Source organism: Ylistrum balloti, unplaced genomic scaffold, assembly GCF_031769215.1.
Source record: "Ylistrum balloti isolate Yb309-2 unplaced genomic scaffold, AGI_CSIRO_Ybal_v1 Utg370452, whole genome shotgun sequence".
Taxonomy (NCBI): Eukaryota; Metazoa; Mollusca; class Bivalvia; order Pectinida; family Pectinidae; genus Ylistrum; species Ylistrum balloti.
This window is the reverse complement of record NW_026782300.1, coordinates 527,624-545,495: the sequence shown is the minus strand read 5'-3', so window position 1 is coordinate 545,495 and position 17,872 is coordinate 527,624. Positions and strand designations below refer to the sequence as shown.

The window sequence follows — 17,872 nt, the reverse complement described above, 5'->3', positions numbered from 1 at the left end:
CTTAAAATATAACAATGTGCTATCCTTTAACTATAATCTGTATTTACTTCATTGATTTTCAGTCACAGACTTGTAAGCTGTAAAACAATAGACTATTGACATACATATTTTTGTGGTATTAATATTTCAGTGCTATTAGAGTTTCTGGGTTTTGTTAATATAGCAATAACTGTGGATGCACTATTTCATCATTGTGCTAATTTGCCTAAAAATGATATTGTGCTAAAGTTTTATTGTGCCAAATTAAGTACCGGTACATATTTACCATATTGTGGTTCCATGACTAAGACATCATATGAAAGTCTAAATCATTGGTGTTCTCAGTCAATACTGATTGTAATAATTATATCCTCAGAAAAAATCCAAATAGTAAAAATGATTTCATTAGGTTTTTGCAAAAAAGTATTAATATAAAAAACAAAAGCAACATTATGGTACATAATTTAAAACAAATTTAATATTGTTTAAAATCCAGTCTTGCTTGTTCACTCATGGTGTCAAACTATTAAAATTACACATATATAGTAACAACTATGAATGTGATCTCATAAAGACAACAATGTATAGAAAATAAACAAAGTAAATGATCAAGTCTCGATACTTTAGAGGGTGTTACTATAAACTTATATACAGGCAGTACATAAATAATCTATATTAATGTCACCCATCTGTTTTTCTCATCACATTCATACAAATACAATTACTTAAGTGCATTCAATTCCTTTTCACCAAATAGCCTTGTGGGTTTTGTCAGAAGCTGACTTACTAATTCATAGAACCATAGTAGACAAAACATAAATCAAAATTACACACTTAATACCACATCATATCAAAATATAACATGTATTCCAGAGAGGAAAAATCTAATCTGGTAAGTTTCATTTTGAAGGGTGAAAAATTACACAAAATCCATAGATTGGTGAGCATTCTGCAAGGAATCAAACTCTGTTTCAGTAGAACTGGTAATGAAGATTTCTAAAGACAACTGAGTTTTTCTATTGGTTATCTCCCCTCACAGTAAATTTCATATTGTCCTGGTGCAATTTGATTTCTATGTAATCATACAGAGTACATAATCACATGACTACCACATGATGCAGTGGATACATCCATATATCATCTGTATTCCCTTGTGTCATACATTTTTCATTGGGATGTCGTAGACCAGAGACCTAATGTCATTCATAGCACTATGTGACATTGAGAGCATTTAAGACATGAATTCAGTATTATGATGAAAAAGACTTGAAATCAAACTGCAGAAAACATGTTTTGATAAATTTCTGCTTGAATATTTCATCACACAATATACAAAACCTTCATCTATTTGATTTAATAAAACCTTCGATTTTATCTTTTCATATAACATTTGGCTGATAACTAAATGAATATTCATCCAAAGTTGACACACATGTACTTTTTATCCCTAAAATTAACAAAAATTTGAATTGAATAAGGATCAACTATTTACAGGTAAAATACTTTACAGAACATCTGTGGCATTTATCTTGTACATACATATATCTCTGTATCCATGTGGAGAATTGGCATTGTCTTCTAAACCATCTAACACATCACAGCACACAAGTCTTTGTATGTTATGCATTGAAGTCTTCGACAACCAATGCATAGAGGACAAAAACCAGTAGTGATATCTTGAACATGTAAAATCACTCTGATCATAATCCCAAACACAAATACCTGAGTTTTGTTAGTTATCTCAAAAATGCAATTTTACATTCCATGTACCATATTATGCAAAATAGAAAAAATCATTTCAAACATTTTAATGAGTATCACTGCTAGCACCATTAAAAATGTGAAAATGTCACCAAAATCTCATAAGAAATCAAATTTTCACTGATTTTTAATGTGATTGTCACAGTTCATACATCCCCTGGCTTTTTCATAGTTTCTTCAAAACTATTGCAGTAATCTATGATCTCATTCATTCCTAGATATGTTAACACTTCAATAGTGAAAGACATACTAGTGTATAAGTAGAGGCCAAACATATGAGAAGAGCAACATACTGTCTAAGAATTACACATAGATGTACCGTACTCCTTGTTTTGTATGTCTTACATCCATATCTACAAACATATATATTGGATATAACTTGGTTAATGCACCTCTTATATGTTAATTTTATTACTATTGAAATGTAAAACATGCTAATCCTGGAACAAATCTTGATAGTAAGTGTGCAAGATTAAAATATTGAATTCATCCAAGAGAAATAGTTTACGACAGATTTTAGTTGACTAGTCATTAATTACCCAAACACTGCATATTTCATGTTAAGTCCTCAATGCCAAGTGTAATGATTCTTTTGTAAAAAATATTACTAACAAAAAACAGTTTGTCAAAATACAAACAAGAACACAGTCTCTTCACAAAATTCGGTGTAAATATCTCCAGGAACAAGGGTTTCAAAGCCGGGCATTGAAAATTTACCAATGCTGTCAGAAACAAAACTAGTCCTTATATGAAAAACTAATGTAAAAAGTAATCTAATAAGTGCTGTGATGACAAGGAATATGGCAAAGTGAATTAATCTGTCACAATTTTATATAGACCAATAAACACCTCCTTTTTCTAGTGACATCAATGATTTTAAAGTTCCTATCTGGGCTATAAACACAAAATTGCTGCAGGAAAAACAGTAAAAGCAATATTTTCTCAAATTCTTGAAGCTCCTGATTATAATAAACTTTCACAACACATCTTTCAAACCACAATATCATAAGGCCATGTTTAAAACAGTTTGGCCATAAGCATGTAGGAGAGCCCAATAGGAATTTCCCGTCAGTCAAGTGATAGAGTGGAGACCAACTGGTTGGAACCCCACCTGGTGCAGAATGTTAAGACTGAGATGATTACAACGAATTACAAACAAGTATATGTACCATGAAGGTTTTGTAAATCAGTAAAATGGCTAAACAAAATACCAACATTTTTATTATTTTCATCAAAAATGGTTCCGTATGTATGCAATGACTAGATGTCTGCTAAGATTTACAGTTAAAGGTTTGATGGGAATGCCAGCACATTATTTCAGGTTCGGTCACGTGGTGGACTTATTCTTGAAAAATGTATACCTTTTTCGTGGGACAGCAATAGATATTGACAGGCTTGTGACTAGCTATTGGCTTATCACTGGACATATGTCTGATAGTCAAGAATGATGACTCTAAATGTTTATGCAAACTTAAGGTAATATATATATATATATATAAACCAAATCTGACAAAATTATTTGTATGGAGAGACATGGATTAACATGAGAGATCTCATTTCAATATGATTGTCATAAATACCTGATACCTGAAAATATTAATAGAAATCGGCTAGAAGAAATATTCCTTTCCTGAAACTCAGGATATGAAGGATTCCAATCATAATTTTGCTATACTTTTGACTTCATTATGACATTTTAAGTCTATGGTGTCTTTTCTTTATCATTTCAAAACATAACAAATTGGTCATGTTACACATATTCTCTAGCAAAAAAAACAAGGTCATATTTGTTTGATAATATGATTATTGTGCAATAAAAACATTTATCGGGTATCAGGGAAAACTGTAATAATCAAGAGAAATATTACAGAGTACCTTTCTACTCTTCTGGTGAGACTTAACATGGGTTTGAATTGAAATTGTAGAAATTATCATTACAATGATGTGTGTACATGTTCACTAATGTCATTAAAATTTTTAAAGATTTTGGAAAACAAAGCAATGGATCCTTATTTGATCTTTTGGTCATTACTAACTGTCAGATGAAGAGAAAACAACAGAAATGGTGATACAAACTAATTGAATCTCATTACCTGAGAATTTAGACTTACTCTAAACATTGATTGACAATCCCAATATCCCTGTTTACTTAAAGGTGTTCTTGAAAGGATGCCATAGATGAATATACCCTCACTAGGATATCAAACTGTTCCTTGGCTATGAAAATCTGATGGAAATTATGTCAACAGTGATGATAATTTCCTGAGTGTTTTGTTATATTAGTCGATGCATTATTGTCTTTACTTATTAAACTTACAGTCAACTCTTTCATGAATACATTTTAACATGTGAACAGTCGAGCCTCCTACAGGATTTAGGGTACAGAAACACGATAAAATCAAGGGGAATAACTCTAATAATTCTTAAACAATAAACATATACAAGTATTAGGTGAATCAGCACTGGTTTGAGACAAATTTCAACAGTAAAATGGTTATAAACAAAATTCTAAAGCAGTCATTTAAAAAGTTATTCAGTAATATTACAATATCTTTTCAGACCTTAGTAGATGAACTATCGGAAATATATGTAATATATATATATACTATGTCAGTTCATTTGTTTGCAACAGCAATTCTGTTGGACTGATAACTATTTCAAACCTTGTGAAGCTTTAATAGATTCTTAACCAAAATGCTAAAAAGTTTGAAATGTGTTAAAGTGTTCTTATATTTTTATATACAATGATGATGATGATGATGATGATGATGAAGATGATGATGACATTGATGATATTAATCAACATTACTTCTGGTACAAAAAGCCTGTTTTAAATAACCTAACTTCTGCAACAAAAAAGCCAGCTTTAAGTAACATAATGTACCCTCGATTCATTGTAACTACAAGCTTTAAGTAACCTTATGTATTCTCAATCAGGTCATCAAATAGACATGTTCATCTAAACAAGTGCATTGATCTGTACACTCCATTCTTAGTCCGATAATTCTCAAATCAATCGACAACTTCAAATTCCTGGGGTTTTAGCAATAAGTTTTTGCAATATAAATTTTCAACAAAACAAAAAATAAACAGATCTATAGTTGCAAAGATGATAAAGATGATATATTATATTTGTATGAGTATAGCCCCTGTTATAACCTACTAAATAACCATTTAATGTAACTAAAACAAGAAACTTAAATTAAAACACTCAATATCACCTTAACAAATCTCAATCTCTATAAAGATTCTTTTGGAAGAATCAACAATACACACATTAAAAGCAACATAGATAACATTTAAAGTTGAGAGAATATAATTTACCTACAGAGACCTATGCAAGGACATTAATCAAGTCAAACCCTCCTTTTGCAGCACAAATTTGACTGCTTCATGTACATTCGCTGTCACAATTTTGGGTTGTTTAAGTTCAGGATCTAGTACAAAGTCGCGATGATTGTGATTGGACATTTGGCTAGAATCGTAAGATACATAATCCCGTGAAGAACAGTACACTCCTGTACACACCAGGATTGAGTGACAGTTACGAGCAAAATGTCGTCCTGCTTCTGTATCCTCTGTGTAATGAACCAAACCATCCATGTCATCATCGGTGTCAGTGTCCTGTAGATGAGCCACACCACCTGCTGTGTTCTGCACTTTGACCTTCAGCCTTTGCTCTTCCTGACGTCTTGTAATATATCTGTTGTACAAGTTAGCACCATAGATGTCTGTCTCTGGATTGTCCCTTAAAACACAATAAATCTTTTTATAGAAAATGAACAGAATTTCAGAGAAATGGATGAATAGATTAATATCTTTCAATGCAAAAATTATGTACTCTGATATTTCTAAAAAAAAAATTATGATAGCAACCTCGCTACACTGAGCTACAGGCCAAATTACTTTTTTTTAAACAAACCTTATTTTAACATTTAATTTTACATCTGTGATCTGGATAGTTAACTGATCTTAAAACAACCCTTCACTCCACTAAATCAAATTTTATACCTTAATCATGACTAGACTTCATGGCTTTTAAAAGGATATGCGGTACAAGTTAGGATTTCATATGATTTTTTTATTAAAAAGTTAAAAAAAGGATCTACTTATGTTCTAATAAATATTTTATGTCTCAATTCACCAAATAAACAAAAAAAAATTAAATAGATTCCAGCTAGATCAATTTACAAACACTAGCTCCACTATGATTTAGTCACAACACGTTTGGTTTTTATCAGCCGAACGGTGTGAAATATTTCTTTAAATATTAAAATCAACAGGAAATCAACAAAACAAAGCAATGGAATTCGGATCCCAGCAGAAATTATATGTGAACAGCATTAAGACCTGTGCAATTACCCAACGCTTTGCATAGGAATCTATAACCTAATTAGTGTTTCTGTTCCTGATTTCTTAATGAGCTATATTTACACAATCTAACTAGATATTGGAACTTGTCTAAACTGACCTCAGGAAATGATATTTTTATGCTGACAATAGTTTTATAATTAATAAGCAAGAGTTCTAAAATGGTACAAGACAGCCAGAAACTTGTGCAGAATATCAGTTTTGGAATTTTTGAAAGGATTTTAAATAATTCAAAATAGTATTTCCATAATTGCTAAAATGGTCTATGTAGATCATGTTTATGAAATGAAAACCTCATCTGTGATGCAAAGGCTTAGTAAAGTTAAGCTCCAATACTCTATACAATACAGTGTGTTTATGTTGAGTCAAAGATAATCTCTATCAGCCCAAACATTTACCCTATACAATACAGTGTGTTTATGTTGAGTCAAAGATAATCTCTATCAGCCCAAACATTTACCCTATACAATACAGTGTGTTTATGTTGTGTCAAAGATAATCTCTATCAGCCCAAACATTTACCCTATACAATACAGTGTGTTTATGTTGTGTCAAAGTGTGTTTATGTTGAATCTCTATCAGCCCAAACATTTACCCTATACAATACAGTGTGTTTATGTTGTGTCAAAGATAATCTCTATCAGCCCAAACATTTACCCTATACAATACAGTGTGTTTATGTTGTGTCAAAGATAATCTCTATCAGCCCAAACATTTACCCTATACAATACAGTGTGTTTATGTTGTGTCAAAGATAATCTGTGTTTATGTTGTCTCTATCAGCCCAAACATTTACCCTATACAATACAGTGTGTTTATGTTGTGTCAAAGATAATCTCTATCAGCCCAAACATTTACCCTATACAATACAGTGTGTTTATGTTGAGTCAAAGATAATCTCTATCAGCCCAAACATTTACCCTATACAATACAGTGTGTTTATGTTGAGTCAAAGATAATCTTTATCAGCCCAAACATTTACCCTATACAATACAGTGTGTCTATGTTGAATCAGAGTTAATCTCTGACAACCCACACACTTACCCTATACAGTACAGTGTGTCTAACTGTTGGATTCCTAGACTCTTAGCCTGGTGCCAAAGAATAGAGTCAGCATGATGATATGTGATTCCACTTGGCTTTCCTATTAACCCAGTATACTTTAATTCTCGGCCGGTAATTTTCTAAATGAGAGAAAAAATATATCATTACTATAAAATGGAAACAAAATAAAACAAAGCAAGAAATTCAAGGGCTGGAGCAAAATCTTCATGAAAATGAACAAATAACAAAAGTCTTACTGAGAAAATTCTCCATACTGTTAAAGGAAGTTCAACTTTATATCAATATACAACAAAAGAATGTGGGAGTGCACCATCATCTATTATTTAATTATGCCATAATTCTCAATTTCGCAAATACTAGTCATTTTAGTACAATTTTAAATTAAATGATGTACTTTGGTCGAATGAATTTCCCTCTGCAGTTCTGGAGAGGAAGAATTATTGTTCACAAGAAAATGTTAATCAGACAATAGGCATTTAACCATGACAAACTATATATCAGAAAAACTGTACAGTTTACAGAAATTCCTTTAATCATTCCTGATTAACAAACAATACACAAAGTATGTTTTGTTCATAAATACTCACCATATACAGATGTTCTAAACAGGTGAGGAAACATCCATGTCCAAACCTATAGTAAAAATGCATCTCTATAAATATGACGATTGATTATGTCACAATATCATTACTGAATAATTAAAAAAATCGCATGAAGAAGACTGCTAGGCCTGAAATGTCAGAAAACTGCCTTGCTGATTTTATCTTTTTGAACATATATTAGAAAATTAAAATTTACAGTGTCTGGTACAAACATTTAAAGAAAATTGGAAACCCTCCTGATATGTAAAGCAAAGGTGTTTTTTTATCAAATCTTCAGATGCTTACATTTTACTGAGGTAGCAATACTAATTGTAAAATATCAGATGATTGGAAAGTACTTATGCTTTACTCATCAGGAGTGTTTTCCAGTTTTGTTCTTTATACATATAAGAAATATTTCCATTGAAAATTAAACAAATCATGCTAAAAAATGCACTTTTCCTACATAAACTACATTAAACTTGACCATCTCCACAAGGGGAAATGTGAGACCATGGGGCTATGGAATTCACATTTTGGTAAAAGCACCATCAGACTCTTCCATCCATAAAGAACATTTGATTCTGCCGTATCTGGGTGCTGAGCAATTTTTTGAAATTTGAGTCAATTTGACTCTTTTCAGCTCTCTCTGTCAAGCCCCTAAGGACCATATCATTCACTATTTTGGTTCATCTTTATTTAGCCAAGGAAGGTTTCAATGAAATTTATTAAGGGTTTTTTGAGAAGTCGAAAATGTCAAAAATTTTTGGGCACACGACATCAGAAAAAAAGCAATTGTAATAATCACTACAAGATTTTGTTGGTTATATGTTTACATTCACTGCTTATTTCATGGAAATCCAACATTTGAGTTGAAAGATGGTTAATTTGCAGCTAAAATGCTGACATGTTTCTAATAATGTGCTCATGTACCATAATATACCATATCTATCCAGAAATAAGCCGTGAATATCTGGTAATAAGCCCACAATTATCTTTATATTTATACAATTGCTCTCCAGTAGAATTACTAACACATCTTGTGGCATTGTTCTGCAATAAGCCCACCCCCTGAATTTAAGTCACAGGTTATGAGTTGGCCCCTTGAGCTTTTGTATATTACCTTGGCATGCATGCTTCTGCCATCCAAAGTAGATCCATATTGCAGGCAAGTACTGGCAGGTGGGGGTATGGAATCTCCCTTGGAGCAAACATGGGTTTCCCATTTGTAAGTAAAACATCAATAATGATCTGAAGATTGGTCTCCCATCTCACTGGCTCCCCGAAAAGTATAACAGCTGTAAAATAAATTAAAGCTCTTTTTAAATCATATCAAGTTTCCATATTTAATTATCAATATATACCGGTTATATATTTCATATTGATTGTGAGTAGACAATATGAAAACTTAGAAAATATCTTACTAATTTCTTAGTAATACAAAATAGCAGTATATACTGGTTAATCAGTTGGCAGTGTAGCTGTTGGATGATGACATTTTCTTGGTCTGCTCTGGGCTATTGCCAAATATAACCATTCTTTATATGCATTAGCAAAATTAATACAAGTATAGAGGATTATACAGGACATAAGACCTCTTTTTTAGGTGACTGACCATTCTGTTTACAATCTATAGCCAAGTGGTTCTAAATCTCATAATGTAATGTTACTTATACATAACACAACATTACAAAGGAATTATAAGCCCATCTCAAGGACATTTTAGGTGACTGATCAGTCTGGTTAGTACATACCACTGCCACCTGAGTTTTATGTGATATTACTTATATACAACACATGATTCTAATACAGGTATGTCAAATATATCAGACTGATCCAAAGCCTAGCCAGTGTAGAAACATAATGACCTGATAAAGAAGACACTTTATTGCATAACTGGCCTGTTCTCCAATGTATATTTTGCATATAGAGTATAGCATATGGAGCATTTTCATCAGTTCACCAGTCAGAAATTGATTATATTATAATATTGGTAAGGATGCTATATCTTAAATTAAAAATGGTGCAAAACTTGTCTGTCTTGGTCTGATTTTGTCCTCTATATTTTGAGTTTAAAACCTGACCAAATGTTACTTTTTTGAGTTATGTGATTAGAATTATCTTACATTTGTTTTCATTTCACATCAGATTGTATGAAACCTGTCTCAAAGTTTAAATTTTTGCCCAGGCTAAAATTTAAATTTATCTCAAATTCTATAAATGCATACTAGTGAAAAAGGTTCTTTTTTAAATACAAACTGAAAATAACAATTTCCTTGCAGAAAGGAAGACTTTAATTGATTCACTAATGCAAATAAGTTCAATACTGTAAATAGGCCAAAACGGCACTCACATACTTCAATAAATTTTAGATATTGTTTAGAAATGATAATTAATACTTTGCAAAACATTTTGTAATTTTAAACATGAATTTTGTTAATCTTTTGAAAACTCATTTTAGCTTCAGGATCATAATTCAATCTTAGTAGTTTATAATTAATGCTGCTGTATTAAACACTTACCTTCTACTGGTTGAAACAGTCTCATGTCTTCTTCCTTAGGCTATAGAAATAGACCAATCTCCTGTTAACTTTTTTTGAAAAAACTAGCCTAGACTATCATAAATTTTGTCATATTTTCTAGAATTTTCATTTTCATTATTTTAAATTGAAAACAATGTATTATTTTTTCATCATTATATGATTAATCAAACATGTACCAGGAAGTTTACAAACACTTCATAAAAAACTGTAAAGATAATTCCTTAAAGATTTAATGTTTTAACATTTTGAATATTGTTTTTATCATCAATTGGTATTAAAAGTGGTTTACACATATTATTTCAAGATATAATTGAAAGAATGTCAACAAATGAGAATAAAACACACAACTTACAGATGCCCTCCTTCGTTTATGATCCACCATATCTAAATTGGGGAAGACTTGACGTAGTTGATCAATCGTTGTTATTTTAGAGAATCCTAGATTCTGTGCTATTTCCTCCACTGGACCTTGTCCAGACACAAGCACATGTTTATTATGAAATTCTGGAAACATCTTGAGAGGACTGTGTGACATCACCACCTGATCACTGCTTACCTATTAAAAACATGATCAAATGGTAAAGTCATGTTGCTATAAATCTGACTTACTCTTTCATTTCTGTAGATTTCTGTAAATATGAAATGTTGCCTTCTCTGAGTTCTGACAAAATCTCCAGTAATGTACAAACTAGAGTCTACTTGGGCACACCCACATTTTCATGATGGCCAAACAAAAGACAAAAAGATTTGTCATCATTAAAATGTTTAGATTGCACAAGCAGCAGTGCGGTCTGATGCTGTGTAATGAACTAATATAGAAAACATTGTCAATGAAGTCTACAAAACATCCATTTCTGATATAACAAACAAATTTACCCAATATCCTGTTTGTAATGGTGCTGAAATCAGGACTAAATGTTATTATCAACTTGGTTTACCTTGACATCAAGCCACTCGGAGAGCTGTTCTGCCTTGTTTTGACGGAGGGTGTTCCCAGCATTAGTAACAAACACTGCTGGGACCCTGAAGTTGCCATATCGGTCTGTAAGTAACTGGAATGCTTCCTTTACATACGGCAACAACTTCTTTCCACGAACGATGACACCATCGATGTCAAACATAAAACCAAACTTTAACATGTCAGCCTGTAACAGCAAAAGATAAACCATATGAAGAGTGGGATACTCATTGTAACTACTAATACATTTACATGTATATCACTAGGAACACAAATTACAATTAATTTAATAAACTAACAAAAAAAATCATTTTTTGATTCCTTAAAATAATTCTTTTGAATAACTAAGACCTCTGGGCTAATATGATGACTTGCTAATTATAAACAAAGTAAAATTACCTTTGCAAATTACTTAGATTTCTAATACAATAAAGTGAAGGAATCATTTAAATGAATGACTCCAGGTCCTGAGTTCTTGACCCAATTTCATGTCCACATGGGATAAATCTAATAAAACATTTAAACAGCTTTTCCTCCAGAAGAAAGATGTTTTAAAGAATAATATAAGGCTAGCTTGTGGCGTATTGGATGATTGTTATATGATTAAAAAAGATTTATTTTGGCCAACTTCAAGGTCATAAAATTCAAGTAATATTTTTTCATTATTTTGAGCAGATTCATTTTATCAAAATGCTTAGATTTGTGTGCATGGATAACAAATTTAAAAGAATCATATTCATGATCCTTGTATACATCCTTAATTAAACAAGTTGATACATATAGAGACAGCTAATGAATTGCTTGTAAATGTTATTTATTAACTATGACTGTAGCATGAATTCGTTCTGAAATAATAATCAAACTGACAAGTATTTGTGTATTTGCGTGCTAGCTAATATTTTGTTGCATGACTATCTGTAACAAGAGAATATACTGACAATACTACAAGATGGTTATTTGAACCAAACATTAAACAAGGGAAAAAAATGAACAGAAAGATTTACATAAACACTGGTTTTAAAAGTTTTAAAAGGGTATATATTAATATCTGCAGTATCATCTTTCACACCTGACATATGTTTGTCGCCATCATCAACCTAATATAGCGACAGTCAAATTCTTCCTTTGAACCTGGTACAACTCATACACAGTGACAAACACATCTTAAAATGACAATGTGGCCATTTACGGTAGTCATCTAAACATCACACTCAAATCTTCTACTGGTTGTGCTATAAGAACTTCTATTCTAATGACATTACCAACCTGAAGAAAACATTCCCAAATACATGTACATCTTAAACTTCATATGAAATGTTGGCTAAATATCAAAGTTTAACTTTACCATTGAAATATAATGTATTGTCCTAAATGTCAGAAAAGTAATATAACCGAATAAATCTCATATTTAAACAGCTTACATAACATTCTGCTTCAAATAAAATTGATTCTGTATAACTTTGACTTAAGCCGCTTTACTGTCTGGTCTCTTCGTTTCCATTTGACCAACTTGACAAGTTTAAAAGTCCTTTTAAAAAGATGTTATATATCTAATATATGTAAGATTTTTTGTCAATGTCTTAAAATTTCAATAGATGCATTTATGCACCATGATGATTCATATCATTTAAAAGATATTGGAAGAGAAAGATTATACAAAAGACACACTAGTGAATAGCACAGTACAGTTTAATACAAATTAAGAGTTAGACAGCCAAGTAATGCATTAAACTACATCATACAGGTGGGTCACCAATCTAGGACTCACCAGTGAAGTTAACGGCCTTATTTTGCAGTCAAGGAGATGACTGATGAAAATTCAAAGAGATCAAAGTGACAATTCAAAGAGCCAAAGGATTACTATTAATCCTAATCACAATAATACCTATTGTCTGTATGTAAAACTACACTTGACTAGAAAACTTATTTAACTGGGATCAATACAGTGACAAATTCTCAGTATCATTAACTAAGTTTGGTAATTATTTATACCTAATTTGTAAACATGAGCCTCACATCACAGATACAGCTTCAAATTCATGATGTCCACAAATGCTATTAAGTTATGGGATGGTAATCTCAATGGCTTCAAAGATATAATCTGTATGGGGTGGGACCTGATCCCAGGACAAATTATCAGCTATGATTGTGTTTATCTTCTGATGCTCAGCAATGCTGTAGTTATTTAGAGGGGATCACAACTGTTTAAAAGAACCAAATGAATTGGTCCCAGGGGCCAAAACCCACGCTTTATACAAAACTGATTTCCCTTCATCCAAGCCATGCTTCAGACCAAATATGGACAATATCCTGCAATTCCTAAAGAAGAAGATACATTTTACAGAAATTGATAAATTTTCGCTTTTGGGCCCTACCCTCTAGCTCCAGTGTGCCAAGACCCCCCATTTACACAAAATTGATTTCCCTTCACCTAGGCATGCTTGTTACCAATTTTGGACAATATCCTGCAATTCTTAAAGAACAAGATAGAATTTAAAGAAATTGATTGATTTTCACTATTCAGCCCCAACCCTCAGGCCCAGGGAATGGCGTCCAACCCACCATTTACACAAAATTATAGTAAAAGTTGACAGGCGACAAATGTTGACTTTGGGCCTGGTGAGCTAAAAACTGGAATGAACAAGATACTATCTTGAATATGTAACTGCATAAGATACTATCTTGAATATGTAACTGTATCAGCAAATACATCACAGAAAACACTGATATTTCAACAGAGAATATTGATTTCAAATCAAGGAAAAAAGGGTAGACTCTGATAAAAAAAAATACCTGTAAGATGGAGAAATCTAAATGTGAACCAGGATTATTTCCTACAGAAATTTTCAAGTACCATAAATTGTCAAGTGGTGAGAGAGTTATGTAATATGTTAATTATATAAATCTAAAGCATAAAAAAAATTACTTAGTGTCTATTCTAAAGTAGTGATTACACCATCCCAGCTAATTACAAAGTCTGGCACAATTAATGAGAGCTATTTTTTAAATTAAATAACTGGCTTCAGATTCGCTATCATTGGTCATAAACTTTGAGGTATTTAATGAGGTATTTTTTTTATTAATACAAATTAAGTATGAACTTCATCTAATTTAGGTAATAGGTAACATTAAAACTAGGGCGTAATTCATGCGATACAATATCAATTTATTTAGTCATTGCACATGTACTTGCATAACATTGGCTGACATTGAAGGGGTCAAAGATTATACTAAACACACACTTTGCAATACAAAATTACATTTTTACTGTCTCTGCTAGGTTTCAAAACCAGGACCATCGGCTTACTATCATGCTACAGAGAAGCTCTTTAAACAGAGCAGTATATTGTGGCTACTGGCTTGTATTTATCAGGGTAACACACTCCTCCTCAGGAAAAAACTCAACAAGTTTCCTGAGGTTACAGCTATGCTTAAGAAAGCAATGCTAAATTCTATTACCAAAGTAATTATCTATTTCATCATTAAGTTAACTTCATCAGATCTGTTTTGTAATGGTCTCAGTTAATGAAACGTAGAAGGCAATTAACCGAAGAATATCAAAATAGCTCCAAATCAGTGTTAAAAACTAGAAGGAGATGTGAACTAGTCCAAAAGTTCAAGAAATTATAATAACTTAATTATTCCAATAACATTCAAGTATATGTTTATATTCTCAACGAATCAAAATAACATATATCTGAAGCACTAACTCATAATGTAACTGCTATGTATTTTGAAATTCCACTGTATCATTTCAAGTCATACAACTGATCACATTCTTAATTATTAAGTTCAAAGGTTATGAAATGCTGTCTTAGTTTATTTTTAAAAGATTGAGATTGTGCAACATACAATGTAACATATTTATATGTATCCTTCAATAAAAATTCCCTACATACAACCCCTGACCAAAGTTGGCAGCAAGCAGATTTCTTGGCTAGTAAACAGCAATTACTTTTATTGTAATGAACACCAAAATGTATTGGTTGACTAATAACCATGCATAGGTTATACTGGATATCATTACCAGATAAAACCAGGAAGTACCACCATGAAAAGTTCTGAACTATCTATATCCAGTAAAATGTTTTGTGTGAATGACCATGCAGTATATGAGTGGGAGTATTTTGGTAAGCATCAATTAAAGCTAACAGGATTAATAAACATTACAGTGTAAACTCTTGTTCAGTGCTTATAATCATGGTTCCCATAAACTGTTTGCAAATGTGAATGTTTGTAAATGCTTTTACAGAATTTGCCTTGTGCATCATTAGATTTTTATTCTCATAAAATAAACAAAACCAAAAGTTAATCTATAACTAATCATGCTTTCGCCAAAATTTCATCAGTTTCCTAGTTCTAGTTTCAGTAATCATAAGGCATTTTGTGTCTTAACAATTACTAAAATAAAAATCCCAACCATATATTGAAATATGGAGTCAAGTTTGCAAGAAATAAAATTTGAAACATGTCTCAAATTTTATTTATACTATTACAGCCAAGCTTTCTGCAGATGCATAATGTACATATAAAAGAATGTTTTTAAGAAGTTTTTTTATCAATTATTTGTCACAAGCTAACCATCAGATCGATTAAATCATATAATGCTGCATTTAATACGATCTAGTCAGATTAACGAATCATGTTTGCACTCAGACGCCATGCTAAATACTTTTAGAATTAGTAAGGCGTAAGTGTCATAACTGTTTTAATATCAGGTTGTTAATAGACAATATTGTAATAATCTGATCGATGCTAATTTATTAAGCAACAGAGCACTGTTTATTGATAATGATGTTAGCAGTGCCATGAGATATATCTCGCCATGAGTGCATATATGCAAGAGAATTCAACCAATGTTTACCATGCCGATCATGTAGCATATCACGTGGACAAACATGTGTGATTATAATAAGAAATATTAGTATTCTGACAATATAGTCTTAGACACTAGTCACTGATCATTCAATATCAACAGATATATTGGTTGTATTACTGATATGCAACAATATGAACTTATATCAATTTTGTCTCGTAAAGCATGAAATTAAGATTTTAACGTTATTTACTTTGTGATCTTTTGTACATATTGCGCAGCGTCACATCTTATTACGAACAGGGCAGTTCAATATAAGAAAACATGCAAATAATTAAATAATTATAAACAGCAGAGGGAAAGTCTACTTCCTTAAGTACCACACAAATGAGATTACTGGCTCAAATCAGCTGTTGTTCAAAGTGTTATTGAGATCGATCGATGTGTCAAAACAAAATAAAACGTCGACACAGTAATAAACAACAATTGATAAGAAGATGAGTCAATAAGATTTACAAACCTGAGTTGTCAGTGTTTTCCTATGTACATTTCGACGCATACATTTGAATAAGTTACGGCGAGTGGTGGTTGAAAAAGCCATTCTTCCCTTCTAGTAAGACATAGAAGCCATTGCTCCAGCTCGACCTTCACCTTTCAATGAGAAGGTGTGACATTATTGGCCAATCAAATCGGTGTTCGGTGTGACGTAGCCAAACAATGTGTACATAGATAAACAGCATTCGTCACTTCTCGGTCGACTCCGTACATGACCGGAATAACCTTCTAGGATTACTATCAAAGTACTGAAATCCTAAAGCTTGCTGTATACGTAATGTTATGACAGTGCTAATTACAGATTTAAAATTGCTTAGCTATTCATTAAACGGATTTTACATCCACTTCCATAGGGACTTGGCAGAAATTCCCTACCCACTGACAATTTAATGGTGACAAGAGTTTTAACTCCCGACAAGGGAAAACAGAACGTAGACCAAGTAATAGTTATGATCTGACAAGTTCGAGTAGCTAGGTAGACATTTCCATGTTTGTTTGAAACACGCTCACATCTCTACATGGGTACCTCAGCAAACATGTGCTGTAACTAAATAAAACTTTGAATCTTGAATGCCGAAATAGCAAAATATATGCGCTCGTGTATGTATGTACAGAACCCATGATCACGTCACATACATATACTGTCCTTTGATGTTCCCAGGTTACATAAATTGTACGTGACGATTTATGGTGCGCAATTGTGTCTATTTCGAGTATTGAATTTATTTCATACTTACAATCGTTGCCAGAGTATATATTGCTTCACATTTTACTAGGAGGTCCTCTGGCATATCAGTTAGACAAACATGATTTTGAACAATTTAGACTGAAGTCAGCATGTTCTATAAAACGGATGCTTGAACTATATGGCTATGTATAGTGCGCCAGGAGGCCTTCTGTATCATATACACTTAAAACCTATTATTGTGACATATATACTTAGTACGTAATTATTTCATAACATTATAACTTGCAAGATAATGCTTCACGGAGTATAAATTACATGAAACTAACATATTGTATGTATAATCATAATTTGTAAAATCTACATTAATTTCCACCTTAATGGTATGCTTTTCAAGTTGATTTATTTTGTAATTTGTATGTAATGCTCTTCTTCTTTGGAGGAAATAAAGACAATGATAATAGAAATTCCATATCAGCGTCAAGGTGCGCAATTTCTTCCACAACACCAGTCATGTTTTCTTTGATGTGGCTAACCACCGGTGTACGCCAATATCTG

General features: G+C 32.0%; 1 protein-coding gene across 1 annotated transcript; it reads right to left on the bottom strand.

The window, feature by feature from the left end:
- Positions 1-437: 437 nt before the first annotated feature.
- LOC132555058 (haloacid dehalogenase-like hydrolase domain-containing 5) lies at positions 438-16,711 on the bottom strand. Its single transcript, XM_060219399.1, has 8 exons — positions 16,595-16,711; positions 11,239-11,445; positions 10,653-10,856; positions 10,280-10,319; positions 8,881-9,055; positions 7,764-7,809; positions 7,156-7,295; positions 438-5,488 (listed from the first exon to the last, which is right to left on the bottom strand). Exons 1-8 carry the CDS (start codon positions 16,673-16,675, stop codon positions 5,092-5,094), a joined length of 1,290 nt encoding a protein of 429 aa, XP_060075382.1. The 5' UTR covers positions 16,676-16,711; the 3' UTR covers positions 438-5,091.
- Positions 16,712-17,872: the final 1,161 nt, after the last annotated feature.

Coding starts and splice junctions, on each gene's coding strand:
- LOC132555058 (XM_060219399.1), bottom strand. CDS start 16,675: ATGGCTTTTTCAACCACCACTCGCCGTAACTTATTCAAATGTATGCGT. Junction 11,446..16,594: donor GGAAAACACTGACAACTCAG/GTTTGTAAATCT, acceptor TTGCTGTTACAG/GCTGACATGTTAAAGTTTGG. Junction 5,489..7,155: donor GACACACTGTACTGTATAGG/GTAAGTGTGTGG, acceptor TTGTGTTTTAAG/GGACAATCCAGAGACAGACA.